Source organism: Carassius carassius, chromosome 37 (assembly GCF_963082965.1).
Source record: "Carassius carassius chromosome 37, fCarCar2.1, whole genome shotgun sequence".
Lineage (NCBI taxonomy): Eukaryota > Metazoa > Chordata > Actinopteri > Cypriniformes > Cyprinidae > Carassius > Carassius carassius.
In genome coordinates, this window is record NC_081791.1 from 24,558,352 (window position 1) to 24,581,154 (window position 22,803).

General features: G+C 33.5%; 2 protein-coding genes across 4 annotated transcripts in view; one reads left to right on the forward strand and one right to left on the reverse strand.

The window, feature by feature from the left end:
• The window catches only part of reps2 (RALBP1 associated Eps domain containing 2), a 37,601-nt gene extending 29,896 nt beyond the window's left edge, over nt 1-7,705 (reverse strand). For all 3 annotated transcript variants that reach the window (XM_059528340.1, XM_059528339.1, XM_059528338.1), the window contains exon 1: nt 7,500-7,705. In XM_059528340.1, coding sequence (XP_059384323.1) covers nt 7,500-7,679 — 180 coding nt within the window. In that variant the 5' untranslated portion in view covers nt 7,680-7,705. The remainder of the gene's footprint in view (nt 1-7,499) is intronic.
• Nucleotides 7,706-10,764: 3,059 nt separating this feature from the next.
• On the forward strand, nt 10,765-21,352 carry cltrn (collectrin, amino acid transport regulator). The gene is made up of 6 exons (XM_059528341.1): nt 10,765-10,916; nt 12,432-12,490; nt 12,602-12,687; nt 16,600-16,716; nt 18,996-19,190; nt 20,413-21,352. The coding sequence occupies exons 1-6, from the start codon at nt 10,853-10,855 to the stop codon at nt 20,552-20,554; spliced, it is 663 nt and encodes a 220-aa protein (XP_059384324.1). The 5' UTR covers nt 10,765-10,852; the 3' UTR covers nt 20,555-21,352.
• Nucleotides 21,353-22,803: the final 1,451 nt, after the last annotated feature.

Consider the following 22,803-nt stretch of genomic DNA (forward strand, 5'->3'; position numbering starts at 1 on the left):
TTTTTATTTATCGAATAATTAGAGCAGAACGAATATTCGAATGTTCGACTATCCGTGCACACCCGCTTTGATGCTGTGATAAGAGTGGCTCTGAGCTTCCAGCCGCTGAAGGCAGCTGTTACTGTGACTGATGGAAATAACAATGACTTCTGACAAGAGACTCACACGCTCTGAGCATGACCCAACTGCTCGCCTTGAGTTCGAGAGAACGTGTGAGTGTGTGTGTGTGTCGTTTATTCATCTGTCAGTCAGTGTTACTTAAGCCTGACCTGCATTCGCCTGATCTACACAGAGCACATATAATCTTACTCTATACATGTACATATCGGAGGGAGGATAATACAATCGGTTAGAAACCTCCCCACCAAACCCTCCTCATGACAGCTTATGGGATGTTGGGATACAGGAGGCTAGCTGACTGCAGTTCCTCTCAGGTCTCAGTGCTCCTGCTTTCTTAAAACATTTGTCCAGCAAGTCTTGTCTTCCGACAGGACGTGATTTCATCTGAAAGGCAAGAACTATATTTATACAGATTAGTATACAAATGAAAAAAAGATGCAATTACCAATAACTGCAAATGTGAAATGAAGATACATTTATTCTGGGTTTTGTCTTAGCAAAAGATTCAATCAACATGCAGAGATCTATGAAAGCACATTTCCACTGTGGGTTTAAAAAATAAATAAATTGTAACTGTATTTCACAATTATGACTTTCTTTCTTTCGATTTATATTTATTTATTTATTTATTTATTGCAATTCTAGAGTTATATATCTTGCAATTTTAAGGTTAAATCTTGCATTCCTGACTTTTTCCTCTTCAGAACTTCCCTCAGTTTATATCACAATTCAGACTCTTCTTTTCACAATTGGAAGTTCTAAACTCAAAATTGCATGCAATTCCAATTCTTTCTTGAAAGAAAATTGCAAGACTTGCAGAAAAAAAGTCAGAATTGAGAGATAAAAATTAGATTTTTATGGGTTTATTTTTTAATTCTGTGGCTTCCATAATAATCCACTAAAAAAACGTATTTTAAACAAGAAAAACTTACCTGACAAGAAATATTTCTATAGATATTAAGGAAATTATATCTATAATTATACTGAAGTGTTATTGGTCACATGGCAGATTTTTATTTTTATTTAAAAACAAATTGGTTATAAACTATAAAATACACAAATGATTACATAATATAAAAACACTATAAAAAAATCTAAACTTAAAGCAGCTCTTATAAGACTACGTAAAATGCTGTTTACAATTATGCTGATTTATATTCAGCTGATCATAACTCAACTGGAAATTAACCTTCAGCTTCTGCAAAAACACTACATAATAATAATAATTATTATTATTATTAGTAGTAGTAGTATTATTATTATTAAACTTAAAGGGTTAGTAATGAAAATGAAGCCATAAATTACTCCAGACGAATCCAGTTGTAGTCATTTATCTTTCAAGCTGTTTGATGCAATTCAGCTGGTGTTGCACTGCATTGGTCCACGAGACGTTTAATAAAAAGCTCATCCATTAACCTGTTAGCCAGCACCAGAACGCCCTCATCCTGAAAGCCTCTAAACTTGCACGTGTCAGTGTTTACGAATAGATTAAATGAAACAGGACAAATTTAATCTTGACAACCTATGTATCATTATAAAGATCTAAGCCTCAAGCATCGACGACAGATCGCTGTTTTTCAATGGAAAGCTTATAAAGACTGTATTTGCTACATTTGTGTAAGCAGTTCACATAAAAAAATAAACATTGAAAACGCTGTACATACCAGATCCGTCGTAATAAGGAGTCATAAACACATCCACAGCTGTAAATCCCGATTTAGTTAGAAAGGTAAGTGTCCACTGAACGACATCTCATGGAGCACGTTTAGTCCAATGAAGCAATAACGTTGTAATATTTATCATAATTCCTTTGTTTACATTTCAGTTCTTCGGCGACAGAACTGTTTGCGTCCGTTATGGAATAACTCACGGTCGCAAACTGCATCTTGGTAGTAAAAAAACGGCATGGTTTTGCAGCGTACAGTGTCACAAACAGAATGAGACGATCCACCGGATAGTTTATTTGAATTTTGCCGCTCCCTCGTGACGCGCTCTGACGCACCTCTCAGCTGATGGAGGCGGAACTTATAGCGATTGCCTTTTTCTTTGTTTCTTTTATTTTTCAACAGTTTTTATATATGTGAGAGTGTGTTTTATGTTGAATGTGAATGTATCTGCATGATTACCATCTGTTTGAGTGCAAACCCGCCCAAATCAGCTCACTATTACAGTATGATCACGGCTATCAAAGTGAACGCGTCTATATGAATAGAGAGAGTGGATTATTTACTGTATGGCGGATACAAAACGAGGATCTGTAAAGAAGAATGTTGGAGGATATATATGGATTTCGATATAAGCCTAGAGGAGAGTGGTTTTCCTTTGCTAAAGTAAGGAAACTTTGCTTCCTTTGCTCCTCTAAACAAATGAGACTCATCCGCACATGCACAGCGCTGACCTCATACCTCATCCACCCGGAGCTGCTTCCAGTTTACAACAGTGAGCGCAAGCTAGATTAAAGGGATTATTACGTTTTTAATATGGATATTTTTCTTACAAAACCACATCGATTTGCTACAAAAGGCCTTTGTTCACCCCCTGGAGCCATTTTTTAATGGATGAGCTTTTTATTAAACTACTCATGGACTGATGCAGTCCAACACATGCTGAGTGACATCAAACAGCTTGAAAGATCAAAGACAAGTTTTTTTTTTTAAAACTCTCATTTTCAGTTTGGGGTGAGCTAATCCTTTAATTAATAAAATATATGATAAATTATTACTTTTATAAAATATTGTATTATTATGTCATTCTAATTTATTATAAAAATAATCAAAAAAGTATGCTACTATTTCAATCATCAATGAATGCTATTGCAACTAAATAAATTCCTTCATAGTATAATCTATAGACACACCATTGATTAAATAAATCTGTGTGGACGGGAAGCTGTATTAAATCCATTCCTGTACATTCCCCGGATCAAACGCAGCTCATGTACCTTCTGTTTCGTCCATCTGGAGTTGGGAAGGGATTTCACAGTGTCCCAACACAAATGTGCAGATGCCAAAACAGTTTTTATGCAACAGGCAACGGACATCACTTCACATGACACACCCCATTAAATTATTATTTCTGCCGCAAAATGGTGTTTATTATGTTAAATAAAGCTCCAGTGTGTAACTCATGCACAGTGTGCAACAGCAGCCAGTGCCATGAACCATTCAGAGCTGAAATGAAAATGTCTTTTCAATTCCAAATCAATCCCTGAATTTAAATTGAATTTAATGAGCAACCAGAATTCCGCATTTAATTTATATAGTTACTATTAAAAGTGTATTATATTTTAAAATAATGATTTATAATACATTTGAATCAATAAGTTTAATAATAATTATTATTATTTGTTATTTATATAGTGCCTTTACAAAAGCACTGTTGTTCATTTAAAAATAAATCACGATCAGTACATTAAACTATTATGAGCAGCATTTGAATTCAAATGTGCATTTAAAATTGTGATACAACTGCCATTCAAAATAAAATCGAAATAAATGATGAGTTTGGGATACATTCACATGTACTGTACTGATCTAGCAGACTCTTTTATTCAAATACAGAAGTTCACAAGAAATTAGTCTGAACGTTTAAAACGTTCCAAGATAAACAGATGCTAAACAGACTTGATCTACCAGACGACAGTGACAGTGGTTGTTGAACAGGTTGGTCCGGTTCGGAGGCCTATGACAGCATTTGAGGAAGGAACTGTGTGTGTTTGCATTATGAGGATTGCAAAAACTGCGCTGAAGTGAAGTACAGCATTAAAACATATTCAAGCATTACTAAAACTACCCCTACTGTCACAGAACATTTCCTGGTGAGTGACAAATGTATTCTATTGCTACTATTACTATTAGAAAAATATATAGTTAAATATATAGTTATAGTTAAATCCGCCAAGAGACAGATGGAGACTGCTGCAAATCCCACAACAGACTTATTCTACTGTTAGCAAGACGCTAAATCTACAAGACACCTGTGCTGTCAGTCATTTACATGAAGAGCTGTCAGTGTGCTCTAGAATGACCAGAACACATTAGCAACCACCCTGAAATGTCCTAGCAACATACTTCAGTATCCACAAAGAGCACCTACAGTAGCAACTAGCTCAAAACTATTCAACAAACTTTACCAAGCTCATACAGTAGCAATGCCCTGGCAACCACCCAGACATCCTAAAGAAACTGCATGGCAAGATGCTAAAAAAAATTAAGCACACATAAACTAGGGCCCTAGGATTTCGGCCATGGTGTCGCAATATTGACGATAATCGTGATATTCTAAGCATGAAATATTGACATTGTGCTAATTTAAGGTACGATTTACCAGTATTACTGACCTGTGCTATATAGTGCTGTTTCAAAACACTAAAACTGCACTCTAATGTTGCCCTAATAAATTCATCCTCTTTTAAAGAAAAAAAAGAAAAATAACTTCCATGGTGATTTTATCAAAACAGTTAATATTATATTTCATCAAAACACTTGTTGAACAGCACTAATCATCACCACTAATGCATCTTGCAGCAAAAGACCAGGAAATAAAAGAAACTAGTAAAAAGAGGGACAAAACTGATATCATTTTGTCGTTAAAGGGAGTACTTGACAAAATAGCAGAGCATCAACAAACAGTTCAAGAAAAAAAAAGTCCAAAAATCACTCTAATTACTATGAAATTCATCACTACAAACCAACACAAAGAAAAGCAGCATGACTGTGTCTGACGCTTCCAGCTTATGAGGCCTTTCAAAATGTTTTTGTGCATGTGGTTGTGTGTTTGCCCGTCCTATATTGGTTAAGTCAGTATGGGTTGCCAAGCCAGGGCAAACGGACAGGAAACAGAACAGAAGGACATGCTGGACTTCCTGTCTGTGCAGGAACACAATGAGATGATTCTCCCAGCACACTGCAGCAGCGCTCTCGGCCAAAGCCTGCTGAGAAAACACTTCATCTAATCGTCTGAGTTTGTTTGTGTTTACACAAGATTACTTGTGCCTGAAAGTCCATGAAATATGAGCCAGAAACCAAAGATCTTAGAAATCATCTTCTATATGTTAAGAGTTAATACACTAAAGTTCAAAAGTTTGGCGTCTGTAAAATTTGTTTTGAAAGCTTTTTTGAAATCAAAGTCAAATATTGTAAAATATGTTTACTAATATATATATATATATATATATATATATATATATATATATATGTGTGTGTGTGTGTGTGTGTGTGTGTGTATGTATATTTATTTATGTATATATTAATTATTATTACTGATCCAAAACTTTTGGATGGTAGTGTATATCATGAGAAAATTAATTAATGAATTATTTTTTTCATTCTATTTTTTTTTTTTTTTTTTTATAATAAAAGAGTATGATAGACTATGAAAACAGTTTAAAAGCTTCCCCAGTGTAAAAAGACTAGGCCTATTGAAAATAAGCTGCAAAAACCTCAGTTGTCAGATTAATATATTATCACATGACCATCCAGTTTAACACATCAACAATGCCAACCGGGTGTTCAGAAACGTGACCCAGTCACAGTGAGGTAATAAGTAGGACAGATATCTTACGACTAATCCTAAACTCCAGAATAACTCACAGTGAGTAAAATGTTAAATGAGCAAAGCAAAGGCAAAGCACATGCAAAATGGCTATTTACATTTAAGTCTTAAAGGTACAGTAGCAACAGAATGTAATTCAGCGTTAAAAGACAAAAGTTTTAATTAAAATAAATAAATAAAATTGTATGAATAAATAGAAATTTGTACGATCTTACTGCAGAGAAACCAACCTGAATTATTTACTTTTGTAAAGAAAAGACTTTTCATTTTCGTTTAGTTTAACTTGATACTAAAATAACTAAACCTGAAATTAAATTAAAATACTAATGACAAAAATTGCAACAAAATTCACTAAAATTTAAATGGAACATATAAAAATTAAAAACGAATTCAAACTGTTCATAAAAGCTTTAATAGTATATCAATAATATGAAAAAACATAAACACGATTCTTTATATAAATGTGGCTAAATTTAAGACTAAAATAAAACTAATACGGTCAATGTAAATTTATTGCTAGTTTATCAAACAGATTCTGTAAACCAGAACAACAGGCAAACTTTTCATGGATAACTGAAGTGAAATGAGGTATTATTTGTATCCCGCCTAACAACCAGTCCTGTGAGCCCGTCCAGCCCAGTGTTATCTGTGTGTGAAAGAGACAGCACCCTTCCTGTCATCCCGATTTCACATGCTCACACAGCCATTCTGAGTATTTAAACACCACCCACAGCATTAAGACACAAAGGTAAACACCTTTCACATGACTCATATGACGTGTCAAATGACACATGACGCATCCTAGTGTTTACTACAGTAAAAATGCCTGGTAATACAAACATCAGCAGAAAATCCTCACCGCAAATGATGATGTTTGTCAGGAATTAAGCTCCAAATGATTTTAATAATGAATCAGTGTCATACAGAAGTGTTTTTACACTGGTTAAATCAGCAAAACAAGCACATGACCCTAAATTCAGCATTTTACTATCAAATTACTACTGTGAGTTACAACAAGATAAATCAATATCAAGTCAGAATATATATATATATATATATATATATATATATATATATATATATATATATATATATATATATATATATTATCATATAATCCATATTACTAAATGAGTGTATACTGACTGCAGCATCTAGTATAAACACTAAATAGTTTTGGGGCATGGCAATGTAATAGCAATGTATTTAAATATGGCCATCATATCACATATCACAACATCAAATGCACTAAGAATGGAAAACAAGCTATCAAATTAATAAAATTGTATTTCTACAGTACAAAGACTTTATTAATTTAATTAAAATTCTATATATATATATATATATATATATGTGTGTGTGTGTGTGTGTGTGTGTGTGTGTGTGTGCGTGTGATAAAATAATATATTATATATATATATATATATATATATATATATGTATATATATATATATATATAACTGAATTAAATACATTTTCTTTCTCTTTGTATTTTTTTAATGAATAATAATAATGAATAATTATTAATGAATTAATCCTGTGAGCGAGATTACACTAGGCCTATAATATCTAGAATGATTTTATTATCATATAATCTATATAATGAATCTAGTATACACATTCAATTATTGTATACATATCAGAGTACTATAGCATTACCATCTGATATCATCACTGTACCATAAACACTTTCAAGGCACAAGCAGGTCCCTCAGATTTCCTCTTTCCTGAACACACCGCCACATACTCAATGTACATCCAGACACAGCAGATATCTGACCCTGGAGCTCGTTGAGGGGTGGCGGTGAATTCCGCGGAAACTCACCTGGTGCAGCGTCTCGGCCGGCAGCTGCGACGCCCGGAACAGCTCCGCCACTTTCCCCGCCGCCAGTTTGCCGCTGCTGTCGGGCTGACAGAGAGCGTACAGCCCCGAGAAACATCTCTGCTCAGTGTCGCTCAGGGAAATGAAGGTCCCTCCGGTGCCCGCGGCGGATCCCTGATCCATCTCCGTGGCCCTGTGGCGGAGGGACGGAGAGAGGCAGGGAGGGGCGTCCGCTCTGCGGTGCTCCAGTACAGATTCGCTCACACAAACACACAATGAACTCAGATGAAGATTAGCCGCAATAAGATTAGCCGATTCTCTCTCAGTACCACATCCGACCACAGAGAGGCGCCACAGAACCACACAAACTCTCACTGCACGCACCAGCCTAAATATCCAGAGGATAAATTGCATTTTGATTAGATATTTACGTTGATATTTAAAAAAAAAAAATTATCACAAATATGTACATTAATAGATATTTAGACTTAAAATGTAGCCTAAATGTTTCCATTTACATATTGTTTTAGTGATTAAGAATTGGTTTATTCTTGCTTTAAAGAGTTTTTTTTTCTCAAAATTATACATAGGGCTATTTAACAATATGAAGATATTTTTTGTTAATATTTTAAATTTGTTTGAAGATTAAAATGTATTTAGACTAGACTATATTTATTATTTATTTAACATTTATTTAATATTCTATTTATATTTAAATGTACATCCAAAGACATAACATTTGCATTGTATTTAAATGATTACATCTAGTAATGACTAAATATATGAAATATATTTACATTTCATGTTGAAGATTTAAAAACGTCAACGTCTGTATTTAAAATGATGCTTTTTTCATAAATATTTACGCATACATTTTATGTTAAAATTTTAAAGACTTTTACAGTTGTATTTAAAATGTTACCTTTATATTATTATTTATATTTACATTCTGTTCAAGATTTAAAGACTTGGGACATACATTTGCATTAAAAATCTTACATTTATATTTATAGTACATTTTCATTTAATTCAGAAATGCTCATTTCATATTAAAAGTATGAAAAAATGATGACATTTTAAAATGGCATGCAAACGAGACTTGCTTATTTACTAATGTTTTATTTATGTTTAGAACTTGAAAGAGAGTGTGCAATTTCAAATAGCAAACTGGATTCATTTTTATGCATTTGATGTGAATTATTGAGACAATCAATAATGAACAGGCCACAGATATGTAGAATACTAACTATGAACCCTATTAAAGATTTCCCTTTGAGTTTGAAAGAGAATACATTAGATCTTTACTGCCATCTTGTGTCGGGCAAATCAAATCATTGTGGGTGATGTGACTTAGCGGTTAAACAGCTGCTCTGGTAAGACAAAGGTTGCAGGTTTGAGCTCCACAAGAGCTCATTTATGAACTATGATCATTGTACACACATATTTTATTTCTACTCATATATATTTCTTTCCACCTCAGGTCAGGTTTGGCTTGGCTCGAGTTAATGTGTTTTGTGTAGGCTACTTCCTATTACAGTAAAAAAGTCTTCAGGAAGACTGATCTCTCACTATAAATGATGTGATGATGAAGGTACTGTAGTTCTGGGGTTTTGCCTGTCTCATGTGAACAACAATTCACTCAGGTAGCAAAGCGTGACATTTTATGACATTTATATATGTGACAGACACTTATCCAACAGCGTCTCATAAGACTTTATATCCTGTGTGGAATTTATTGATGTGGAAAAAGTAGTTGAAACAGCACTAAAATCCTTGGAAAATTTGCTTTTGCAAATATTAACGGGAAAATATCTTATTAAACCTCCTGAAAACAAGACATTTCTGTGAAAGACTCAGAGGATGTATCTTGAATTAGGTTTATTTTTCTCACCCTGTCTGCAAAGTGTTGTTTCTTGTTTTAAGCATAAATTTAACAGAATTTAGTCAAGGTTACGCATAGATACTTGCCAGGGGCTGAGACGAAACACATAATTCAGGATCTATTCTCTGAAAACGTAATATCTGATGCTACTTTGCTTCTCAAATACATTTATCTTTTCGTAAGGATGCTTATCTTTACTGGAAAACATGACAAAATACTCATTAGGGAAATTATGTTCTTGCAGAAAGTTATAATATTTGCTTTTATCTAATATCTAAACTATATATATATATTTATTTATACAGAGAAAGAGAATCTCTTATAATCACCAAGGCTGCATTTATTAATAAAAAAAAAAAGTGAAATATTGTTACAATCCAAAATAACTGTTTTCAATATGAATACAGTATATTGTAAAATGCAATTTATTCCTGTGATGCAAAGCTGAATTTTCAGCATCATTACTCTGGTCTCATTCTAACTGATTTGCTGCTCAAGAAACATTTCTTATTAGTATCAATGTGCTGATTCATATTTTTTTTTTCAGGATTCTTTGATGAATAGAAAGTTCAAAAGAACAGAATTTATTATAATAGAAATCTTTCGTGACATTCTGAATGTCCTTGTCACTGTCAGCAGTATTTAATGCTCCTTTGCTGCATAAAAATATAAATGGACTGATAATACATATATGAAACTACAACGATGAATGAGTAAACCTGGTCTTTATTAGGTAACAAATTAACCGGATTGAATGTATCCTCATCTTGCAGTGTCAGAAGGTGGTTAACCATCAAACTTCTTTCTTGTCTGATTTGTCTTTTTCTGGTCTTGCAGGAAAAGCTTTCATCTCAAGCAAAGGGAAGATGCAGAAGAAGCGGTTTGCTTCAATCATCAGGGGTTCACAAGAAGCGCAGCCTTCATCTGAGAACTGATTTCCCTTGTATTTTTCAGAAACAACCCATGTCTGACCCACCTACGTGAGTACGCCGACACTTTGAAGTGATGTTACCGGCGACATATTTAGAAACACATCATTAAAAATAAAAAATACAACTTTAAACAACAGCATAAAGGCATAAGTCAAAATGACATTTAGGTTCATGTTGATATCACACATCATACAACTGTAGGGCTCATACAGCAGCACACATCATACAGCAGGAGAGCTGTTTACAGACTCCCACACTATTTCATTTTATTATTTCACGGCAGAAACAATCAAAGGCAGCCAGGCACACAGCTCTCCTTTTAAATTTACATTTATGTTCTCCGCTGACAGTTTCTCCACTATATGTGAATATATGGTGTTTGTTCTGACTCTCTCTCTCACTCTGGAGGCAGGTCTAGTCATCGCTTAACCATTAAACAGCTCGGTCCAGCCCTTTGTATCTTACGCTCTGACCGGTTTATAATCTCTGACCGCTGAATTCATCAGCATATGAGATAAAGTTGCTCATGCAGATAGACAGAGATGCTAGCTGGAGTTCTTCTTCTGATATTTCTGCCTCCCCTGGTGGCAAAGGATCTCTGTAAAGGTAAAACATCTCAGATTTGCCGGGATCTTGAGCGGATTGGTGTCTGTTTGAGTGAAATAGTTTTCCTCTGATCTTTGCACCTGCTGAGGGTTGGTCATTTGTTCTGAGTTCAGAGTAGCTGAAGTCATTTTTAATCTCACAGCTGCTTTTCACAGAGGAAAGAAAACACGGCCTTTGAGAGGCTGAATAATAGTGTTAAAGATGATTGAATGTACTAGAAAATGTGTTCAATCAGATAGAACTGAGCATTTTTAGATATTTTTTTCTTTTCCAATTCAATTAATAAAATGGATAGATTAAAAAAAATAATGGTCATGAACATGATAATTATGAGAAAAAAATCCCCCAGTTCTCATTTAAAAAAGAAAAAATCAGTTTATCTTTATTTTATTTGTTTTTTTTTTTATAATAATTGTATTGTCATTGTATATATATATATATATATATATATATATATATGTGTGTGTGTGTGTGTGTGTGTGTGTAATTCATTAGTTGTACTGCCTTTCATGTTTCATCTTTTCTTTAATTTAATGTATTTAACTTAATTGAATAGACATACTGTACCAAAAAACGCATTTTAAATATATGAAAAAATACTGTATTCATTAAATTGAGAAATGAGAAAGTCGTTTAGCATTGTTCAGTATCACTGATGTACTATTCTTTTTTCTTTTTTTTGATAAATATTTTGAATTTTTTTGTTTTCAATTTTCTGTTTTTGCTTTATTTTTAGTTTTCAAAAATTAGTTCTAGTATTTTATTTGTGCTTTTGCATGTTTCTTGGTTTTAGTTTTTTAAATGTCTATTCAATTGTTATGAATTTTTATTCATTATTGGTATTAATTTTAGTTATTTTAATACCTTTAGTACTTATTTTAGTAAGTTTTAAGGTTTTGTATTTTATTTTGGTTTATTTAGTTTCAAGTAAATTTTTATTTTTTAGTTTATTTTTATATATATATATATATATATATATATATATATATATATATATATATATATAATTTTTATTTTCATTGTCTTGCATTGTATTCATTGTCTTTTTTTATATATATGATTTTTTTGAGAGATTTGCCTGCCAAGGAAAAGGGGACTCAATTCACCATAGTCAGGATACATTTAAAGGAAAGGAGAAAGTGAAAATGTTCAGAGGGAGTGTGAAATTACAGTGAACTGAAACTTCAAGAGAGTTTAAATTAGGACAAACTCATCGCCGAAGCGTCTAAACATCTAAACTGGATTCTGCCACTTTGTTGTCTGACCAAAAAGAAAACATACTCACTTTCTTGTTTGGCATCGTATCTTATCTCATTCAGTTCGGTATCTTGAGAAATCACTGAGAAATAAAGTGACACATCATTTCCCTAATGAGAATCTTTTACAAGGACGGTAAATATAAACAAACTCAGCAAAATCCTTATCAGCCCAGAAAGAACAAGAAGTAAAGGATCTACATAACAACAGCAAGCAATGATTTCTGTTAATAAATGAACTCTCTTTCTCTCTCCGTAGACAGTCAAGATGGATTTAAAGTCAGACTAAGCATTAAAATGGCCCTCGGAGAGGATGCCGTAGGTTTTGGTTTACTTCTCTTTTCATTTGATTTGATGTCCTCTTCATAATTTTATTCAGGCAAATTGTGCAACTTGTTAAATAATGAAACTTTTTTCTGTGTATCTCAGTATGAGTGGAATGAGAGCGAGATGTTTCTTTTCAGATCTACTCTGGCGTATGCGATGAGGAAACAAACTAAGAACGACATGTATGAGTGAGTAACGCTTTCCAGAAACGAGCAGGTGACACACTTTACAAAAGATCATCAGCAGCAAATCTGCTCAGTCCAAGGTTGTTTTTGTGATGACCACTTTGGTTGCGATTGAAAACGTAAGCAAAATGATTTGACCACAGCTGTTGAGAAGAGCTGATGGCTTTTAGAGTCATATCTGTCTGTTCTTCATGCGTGGGTCAGGTTTTGTCATCACTGTCAGGACAAGGTTAAACGTGTCAATGGTTGCAACAGTGTGAAACACTGGGGTTCTGAAATGCAACATCCAACAGCCAATCATAAGCTTCTTCAGTGCTTGCTTCATTAAATATTCATGTGCTTCTACAGCCGCAGATACTTTCAAATTCTGGGTTTATTTTCTCAGTTTTTGTACCTGAGGGAAACAGGTGGTATGTTTTAGAAAACTTCATAAAATAAAGTGAATTATCTGGCAACAGTTCTAGATGGAAAAGCAGTTATTTAAAACATTAACCTAAACTACCCAAGGTTTACAACTGTAAAATGTGAAAAATTATAACACGACTAAGAGTAAAATACGTGAAACATGAAACCATAGAAGCCAAAATTATAAAAGGCTCCATTATACTGCATTACTTTGCATTGTTTTGCTTTGTCTTATATTATACTGCATTACGTTAAAATACATGACAAAGAGGTTAACAATTTCAGATAAACCAAGATTATATTATTTTATATTGCTTAGCTTTGCTCCGCTTTCTTTTTTGTGTGTTCTCTGCATTTCTCTGCTTTATTTATTGCAGCATTGCTTTTTGTTACATTCTCTTTTGCATTACATTAACTTACCCAACTAACAGAAATTTTTGAATATAGAAACATTTGGCTTATGTTCCCATTAAGTTATGTAAACATTATTTCTGAATGTTCTCTGAACGTTCAATACGTCCTTTTTTTTTCATGGTTATGTGAATGTCATTGGAGCATTTTGCTTTGCTTTTTATTATTTTATGTTGCAGCATTGCTTTGCATTATGTTATGTTTCATGACAGAAAGGTTAAACATTTAAAAGAGACCAAGATTATATTGTTTTGCTTCACATTGCTCTGCTTTGCTTTGAGATGTTAATTTCAGATAAGCCAAGATCATATTATGTTAAACTGCATTGCCCTGTATTGCGTTTGTTGCATTCTGTTACTGTGCTTTGTGTTGCATTGTATTGTGTTGTTGCAGCATTGCTTTGTGCTATATTTGCATTATGTTATATTACATGACCGATGGGTTAACAATTTAAGATACACTGAGATTGTTACATTATTTTGCTCTGCATTGCATTGCATTGTCATGTTTTACATTAACAATAACAGACGGGTTTACAATTTTCTTCGTTAATTCTTAATATCCAGCAGTTTTTGAAAACGTCTGCCGTAATATTCTCCTCATTGCTTATCAGCCTTTGGCATCACTGGTAGAGTTTTCCTCTGGCTAACATAATTTCTTAGTGCAAGGCAGTAATTTGTATCTATTGATGAACATAGATCATGTACTGTTCCAGTCTAACGCGGTGTGTCCCCCAAGGCTCCAATCACAGCCCTCTCCTCTTTCCAATTTATATGCCTCCCCTTCGGCAAATAATCTGACAGGCACAGTCTCAGATTCCATTGCTACGCTGCTGACACGCAAATCTATATCAGCTCCAAGGCCAGAGCAGTGTTTCCACTGCCTTTCTTATGTTCTTGAACTTCATTTAGTATTTTTTTCTGTTTCCTTTATTTTTCTCACCCAGAGTTAGTAATTTGAACAGACTCATAACCCTACCAAACCTTCAGTGTGTATCTCAACTCCCTTTGCCATAAGGATAATGCCTCAATAAGGTGTGCTATAGTACTTTTTGTTCTAAAACTTATGTCTTTCATCTTGCAAACATAAAATGGGTTGATAAAAAAAAAAAAAAATCCCATAGCAACACACGATTGTACAACCAAGTACTTGATTAAAACTTATTTTCATAAAGCTTCACAAAGCTATAATTTAGTTACTTTAATAAAATAAAGCGACACATTCACAGCATGAATATTTAACCAAGTTATTCATATCACATATTATTCATTTGACAGATCATTTAAAGAAACTTTCAAATGAAAATCATTAAGAATCTACTTCCATGAGATAAATTACGTGTTTAAAATGAAAGAGATAAAACATCACATATCAGGTAACCGCTGCATAAAGGTTTTTTTTTTTTTAAATGAGGTATGATGTGCAATGAATAGATATAATTTTGTTTAATGATGGATTATTATCCAAGCCCTATGCTCTAGCAGTCATATTACACATTCAGTAATAACAGTAATAATCTAAAGGTGAAAAGAGAAATGCATGATATTATCTTAGGCCTGACTTGTTTTAGTGGATTAAATATGTATATTTAATCAGTGTTTATCCCCTCAATTATATTCGTGTAATTGAGCCGCTCTCAGATGTAGGGAAAGCATGACTGATTAATTTAACGAGTGTAATTACGGGCCGATATAGACGCTAATGGGTCAAGGGAAATCAATTGCGATTAACCTTCCCCAGCCAGATATCGGCCCCTAACGATTGAGAAATCTCACAGCTGAAGTATTGCAGAGAGGCTTCAGGCTTGTTTGTGAGAGATCCGCTGTATTGATTGATGCCGGTGTGCTAGATAGTGAGCATGCACTTCTTCTGAAGCATCATGATACACTGATGAGATGCTGATTGTGTATGATCCTTATTGGCTGCTTCAAGTGTATTTTGATAAAAACGATGTCCACTGACATTATGTGAATATGCAAATTCATATATTATATATATATATATATATATATATATATATATATATACATATATACATATATATATATATATATATATATATATATATATATATATATATATATATATATATATACATATATATATATATATATATATATATATATATATATATATATATATATACATATATATATATATATATATACATATATATATATACATATATATATATATATATATATATATACATATATATATATATACATATATACATATATACATACATATATATATATATATATATATATATATATATATATATATATATATATATATATATATATATATATATATAATCATCTAAAACAAGCAAAAATGAATAAAATATCTTTCAAGATTTTGGGGGTGTTAAGATTTAAATAATAATAATAATAATAATAATGATAATTCTTTCACCAAGGCCTCATTTATGTGATCAAAAATAGATTTAATAACAGTAATATTGTTAAACAATTAATGAATATTAAAATATCTATATAATAAATGATGAAAACAGCTGTGCTGCTTCCTATTTTTCTCTAAACGTGAGACATTTTTCTAAAAAAAAGTGTCTTTACTGTCATTCTTGATCAATTAAATGAATTTAATGCAGAATAAAAGTATTAATAAAATATAAAAAAGGAAAAAGAAAATCTAACCCCAAATGTTTGAATAGTAGTGTAGTGTGTAATTATTTATTTATTTATGATATAGGATTTAGCACCAGAGTCACAAGAACCATCTCATTCTAGTTGGTTTAAAGGTTTGTGATAACTAAAAGTTAATTTTGTCAACTTTTTAGAGTACTCTATTGGCTTAAATTAGAAAAAAATAAGTAATTTGGAAATGAGTTAAAAAACATAAACTTATATTATAAATATGTTCTCTGGAGGGGGAAAAGAAGCATTATAACACACAATTTTGCTTCTCATAATTGAAAACAAGACAAAAGTATTGATTAAAGCAGTGATTTCATTAGGCTGTTTCATTAGTTTCAGTGCTTTTTCTATGATGCCCTTGAAAAAGAGAAGAAAAAAGAAGCACATCATCTGCCTCCAAAAAAAAAAAAAAGAAAAAATTCTAATCAATCTTTTTCAGCATTACCAACATACTGGTGTGCAATGATACACCAAGAGTGTCGTTCGTGTTCGTGGTGACGACCCCAGGTCATCCAGACCAACTGATCCTCAAAGAAAAAGTAGAACAAGCAGTGAGGTGAGTCAGTGCTCTGTGCTGTAGGTTTATAGGTTATGAGACTTTATGTTCTGATGATTTACTCGATGGTACACAGCACATGGGCAACAATGTGACAGTACTGCAAAAACGTACGGCCCTGTTTCAAATCCTCCAAGTAAGCTAGCCTGCTGGCATGCAGTTACTTCAAAGTTTTAAAAGTATAATTAAAAAACAAAAACTGAATTTGCAGATAATGAAATATAAATGAAATAAAAGGACACCTACGTGTATTTAAAGAAAGTCTGCTCATGGCAATTTTTAGCAAACTTTTAAAAAGTGCATTTCTAATGTCAAATGAAACGTTTTATACTTTAAAATGCATTTTAATTAATTATGCTAAAATATATTTTTGTTGTGTTGCTTAACATAGTACTAAAGCACATGTTTTGTTTACAAAAAAAAGTTAAATCAACTATAATAGGCTACATTTAATTGCACAAACATTTAATAGTACAACCCGAATTCTGGAAAAGTTGGGACGTTTTTTAAATTTGAATAAAATGAAAACTAAAAGACTTTCAAATCACATGAGCCAAAATTTTATTCACAATAGAACATAGATAACATAGCAAATGTTTAAACTGAGAAAGTTTACAATTTAATGCACAAAATGAGCTCATTTCAATTTTGATTTCTGCTACAGGTCTCAAAATAGTTGGGACGGGGCATGTTTACCATGGTGTAGCATCTCCTTTTCTTTTCAAAACAGTTTGAAGACGTCTGGGCATTGAGGCTATGAGTTGCTGGAGTTTTGCTGTTGGAATTTGGTCCCGTTCTTGCCTCATATAGATTTCCAGCTGCTGAAGAGTTCGTGGTCGTCTTTGACGTATTTTTTTCGTTTAATGATGCGCCAAATGTTCTCTATAGGTGAAAGATCTGGACTGCAGGCAGGCCAGGTTAGCACCCGGACTCTTCTACGACGAAGCCATGCTGTTGTTATAGCTGCAGTATGTGGTTTTGCATTGTCCTGCTGAAATAAACAAGGCCTTCCCTGAAATAGACGTTGTTTGGAGGGAAGCATATGTTGCTCTAAAACCTTTATATACCTTTCAGCATTCACAGAGCCTTCCAAAACATGCAAGCTGCCCATACCGTATGCACTTATGCACCCCCATACCATCAGAGATGCTGGCTTTTGAACTGAACGCTGATAACATGCTGGAAGGTCTCCCTCCTCTTTAGCCCGGATGACACGGCGTCCGTGATTTCCAACAAGAATGTCAAATTTGGACTCGTCTGACCATAAAACACTATTCCACTTTGAAATAGTCCATTTTAAATGAGCCTTGGCCCACAGGACACGACGGCGCTTCTGGACCATGTTCACATATGGCTTCCTTTTTGCATGATAGAGCTTTAGTTGGCATCTGCTGATGGGACGGCGGATTGTGTTTACCGACAGTGGTTTCTGAAAGTATTCCTGGGCCCATTTAGTAATGTCATTGACACAATCATGCCGATGAGTGATGCAGTGTCGTCTGAGAGCCCGAAGACCACGGGCATCCAATAAAGGTCTCCGGCCTTGTCCCTTACGCACAGAGATTTCTCCAGTTTCTCTGAATCTTTTGATGATGTTATGCACTGTAGATGATGAGATTTGCAAAGCCTTTGCAATTTGACGTTGAGGAACATTGTTTTTAAAGTTTTCCACAATTTTTTTACGCAGTCTTTCACAGATTGGAGAGCCTCTGCCCATCTTTACTTCTGAGAGACTCTGCTTCTCTAAGACAAAGCTTTTATAGCTAATCATGTTACAGACCTGATATCAATTAAATTAATCACTAGTTGTTCTCCCAGCTGAATCTTTTCAAAACTGCTTGCTTTTTTAGCCATTTGTTGCCCCCGTGCCAACTTTTTTGAGACCTGTAGCAGGCATTAAATTTTAAATGAGCTAATTAAGTGGATAAAAGTGTAAAATTTCTCAGTTTAAACATTTGCTACGTTATCTATGTTCTATTGTGAATAAAATATTGGCTCATGTGATTTGAAATTCCTTTAGTTTTCATTTTATTAAAATTTAAAAAACGTCCCAACTTTTCCGGAATTCGGGTTGTACTTAAATGTTGTCGTCTGCAGAGGAGTGTGATTGAAACCTATATAGAAAATCCTTTGTATAAAGAGCACAACTTTAAGGTTTGATGGTTAAGCCTAAAAATCGGACATTGTTTATCATTAAAAGACTCTGAGCTTCTAAATCTGTGAGACTACCTTTTCTACTTTAGCATGCCAGACCCTTAACACATTTCTCATTATTCCAGGCAGAATAAGCATCGCATAAACAATGCATTCCTGTTATCGGACATGACCCTGGAGTTTGTGGGAATCCCGCCGACGCTGTCGGCCCCGATCATATATGACACTGAACCCTGGCTCATCGTGTTTGGGGTGGTCATTGGTGCCGTGGCTGTGGGGATCGTGGCTTTACTGATGTCCACAGTAAGCAAAAAACGACGGTCAGTAATGCTCTTTTGACAAACCATTTAAATAGTATTAATTGTACTCAGTGATGCACCTAACATCACTGCAAAAAAAATGATTTGTTGCCTGGTTTTCCAATATCAAAACTTGATAATCTTTCAAGCTGTTTAATGCCAATCAGCTGGAGTTGCAGTGCATCAGTCCAAAAGAAGTTAAATAAAAAGCCCCCATCCATAATAAAAAGTGTCTCACACGGCTGAGGTGAACAAAGGCCTTCTAAAGTGAAGTGATGCATTTTTTAAGAAAAATAACTATATTTAAAATTTAATAATCACTTTAATCTAGCTTGTGCTCACTGTTGTACATGGAAGCATCTTGGAAGCTTCTCCGGGCGGATGACGTATGAGGTCGGCTTTGCTCATGTGTCACTCATAAGTGACGAATGCAGAAACGAAACAAAACAAACGGTCACTAATTAGAAGTACAAAATGAGGATTTGTAAAGAAGAATGTCAGAGGATTTCAATATAAGCCAAGAGGAGACTGGTTTTCCTTTGCTTGAGTTCAGAAACTTTGCTTCCTTTGCTGCTGTAAATAAATGTTGGTTTTCACAAGACTAACCGGCGCATGTGAAAAGCTGACCTCATACGTCATACACCCGGAACTGCTTCTGTGTACAACTGTTAGCGCAAGCTACATTAAAGTGATCACAATGATAAACGATAAATGCATCGATTCATTACAGAAGACCTTTGTTCACTTCCCGGAGCCATTTGAGACACTTTTTATTATGGATGGGCACTTTTTATTTCACTTCTTTTAGACTGATGTAGTGCAACACCAGCTGAGTGGCATTAAACAGCTTGAAAGATCAAAGACCATTTTTCATATAACTCAGACTGGATTCATCTGAAAGAAGAAAGTCATGATTAGAAAGCATTCATTTGAAATAAAAAAATTTTTGTGACATCACACAGTAAATATATTTACACAGTAAAATTTTATCTTCAAAAAAAATAAATACCCCAAACCAAACTTCTGAATGGTACTGTATATAATTTAGAGATTGCATTTTATGGAAATGTATGTTCTGATTTAATGCTGTCACCACAATTGTAATTGTTTATTTATTCATTTATTCAAAAACACTAAACACACACACACAATATCTACATCAGTGGTTTTCATGAACACAGACATAGCTTACTGTTAGGTCCTTTCCAGATCTGACCTGTTTATGATGTTTTATTCACCACAGAGCCAAAGAAAAAGCTGCTGGTCTTTCAGAAGAGGATGAAGGAATAGTCAAAGAGAACGGAACCGCACTTTCGAGTTTTGGTGGGAAAGAAGCCGTCTATAATCAAGCGTTCTCAAATGACGACCGCTTCACCAAGCTGTAGACACCGATGACAGCCAAAGTGAAATAGTAAAGCCATTCAGATTCACTGAATAACCTATAAAATGCTTCACATATAACTAAGAATTTATAGCCTCCTGTATACTGTCCTGGAATGCACAGAAACAAGATTGAGTATTTATATATTACTTTGTTGAGTTTTGCTGTTAGTTTCAAAGCTAACACCGTGTCCTAATCAAAATAGTTTTTTTCTTTTTTTTTGAGAAATTGTTTTAGAAATAATGTTTATTTCTGTAGCTGGAACAACATACAAATTATGACAATGATAATCTCAGGAACTGATTAAGTGCTTCATTATTATTATTAATGTTAAAACTGTCTAATATGACCTGGAATATATAGCCATACTGAAAATGACCATGGAAAATTTACCTCAGATCTTGAAGATATATACAAATAAATATTAATTCTATAACTGTGAACTCAGTGTGAAAAAATAAAATAAAATATGCTTTTAGTCACTCAACTTTTCTCTGAATTTAGTTTTTATCTCACAATTAGGAGTTTTTTTCTTGCAATACTGAGAAAAAATGATTACAATGTATTCATTCTAAATTGTGAGAAAAAGTCATATTGTGAGATGTAGAATTATTTGATTTAAACTCAGAATTGCAAGAGATAAAATCAAATCTTAGAGAAAAGGTCAGAATTGTGAGGTTCAGACGCGTAAATAGGAATCATTACTCGCTGTTGTGGGAAAAAGTCTGAATCGCAAGATATAAACGTGAAATCTGGGGGAAAAGTCTGAATTGTGAGAAATAAACGCGCGATTGTGAGAAAACTTGGACTATTAACATAAATTGCAATTATCTTTTTAATATTTTTATTTTGTGACGGATCTATTTGATTATGTACTTAACCATTATGTTCTCAGAGAGAGACCCGCCCACATGCTCTTCTGATTGGCTGGAGTTTTTTGACGCATTTCATTGCATGTCTGTGGAAAAACACTTATTATTGTTGGAATCTTATTGCAATGCATCAGGTTAGGACACGGTGTAACATCAATATACTACTGTGCTACTAAAAACTGTCAAAAATGGTTAAAAGCAGTTATTGTAGTTAATTTTTTAGCTTTATAACAAAGCCCTTCAACATGTCCCGCCCCCATCATCGTGTTTAAACAGGGAAATATGTCAACTCAGGAAAGAAAACCATGCTTGTCAAACATTTCATGAGGTTTTTAATTCAGCTGACAACAGTAATCTGGAGCATATGCTGACGTCTGAATTATGTTCTAAGGTGCCTGTTTATTCAGCAACAATGCATAATGAATTATTAGAGGGAATCAATAATTTATGAAAAGATGAGGCACTTCTACACAGTAACAGATTAGGCAATTTTCTAATGTCAAAAACAAACTTTTTTTTTTTCATTATGAGATGTGGGTTTGTGAATCTATCACACTTCAACTGCCTTAATTGATTGGATCCTCCACTGAGTGGGAAAGAAGACTGAATAATATTAAGAGAAGATCTCCCTGAAGAATATGAGATGTTGAACTTCTGAGAACGTTCCTGTCATGAGATTTCCGGCACAATCTTTCACTAATTAGATCCTCCGTCTTCACAACCACACACAAAAATAACAGACCAATATCACAAGAAAGCTCATTATTGTATTGATGCCCTGTAGGAATACAGAGACCAATACAATAGATCATCACTCCACACCTGCTGCTGTGTTTAAGCATTTCTTCTGGTGCTAGTTAATGATCTCTGCTGCTATAGGTTCAAGGTTCAAACCCCAGTTTTTGTAATACCTAAACTTGTATTCAAACTTGTAATTTTAGTGCAAACATTCATTTGGACACTCACTGATACATACATTATTATTGTACTGACAACAAAACATAAATACCTTGCATATATTACTTTAAAAAAATGATTAAATGTTTAAGGGTTACACAATGTTGAACATTTGGATTTCAAAAATGTATTTATATGATAGTACAATACGCTTATTTAATGTCTCATTTGTAAAAAAAAAAACCCTGCTCTCTGTTCTATTTTTCTCCTTTTTTTTAAGGTTAGACAGGTCACGATATAGTTTGCTTTAGTCATAAAATCAGCGTGTTTCACTTATATTTAATACTTGTGGAGCTTTGATAAGGATCAATTTCCACTGTACACATAAATTATAATAAAAATAACAAACTCTATAAATTTTTATTCTAGTAAACTGAACATCTCATTTTGTATTAAAACTACTTTATTTTATGTTCTGTTTTTT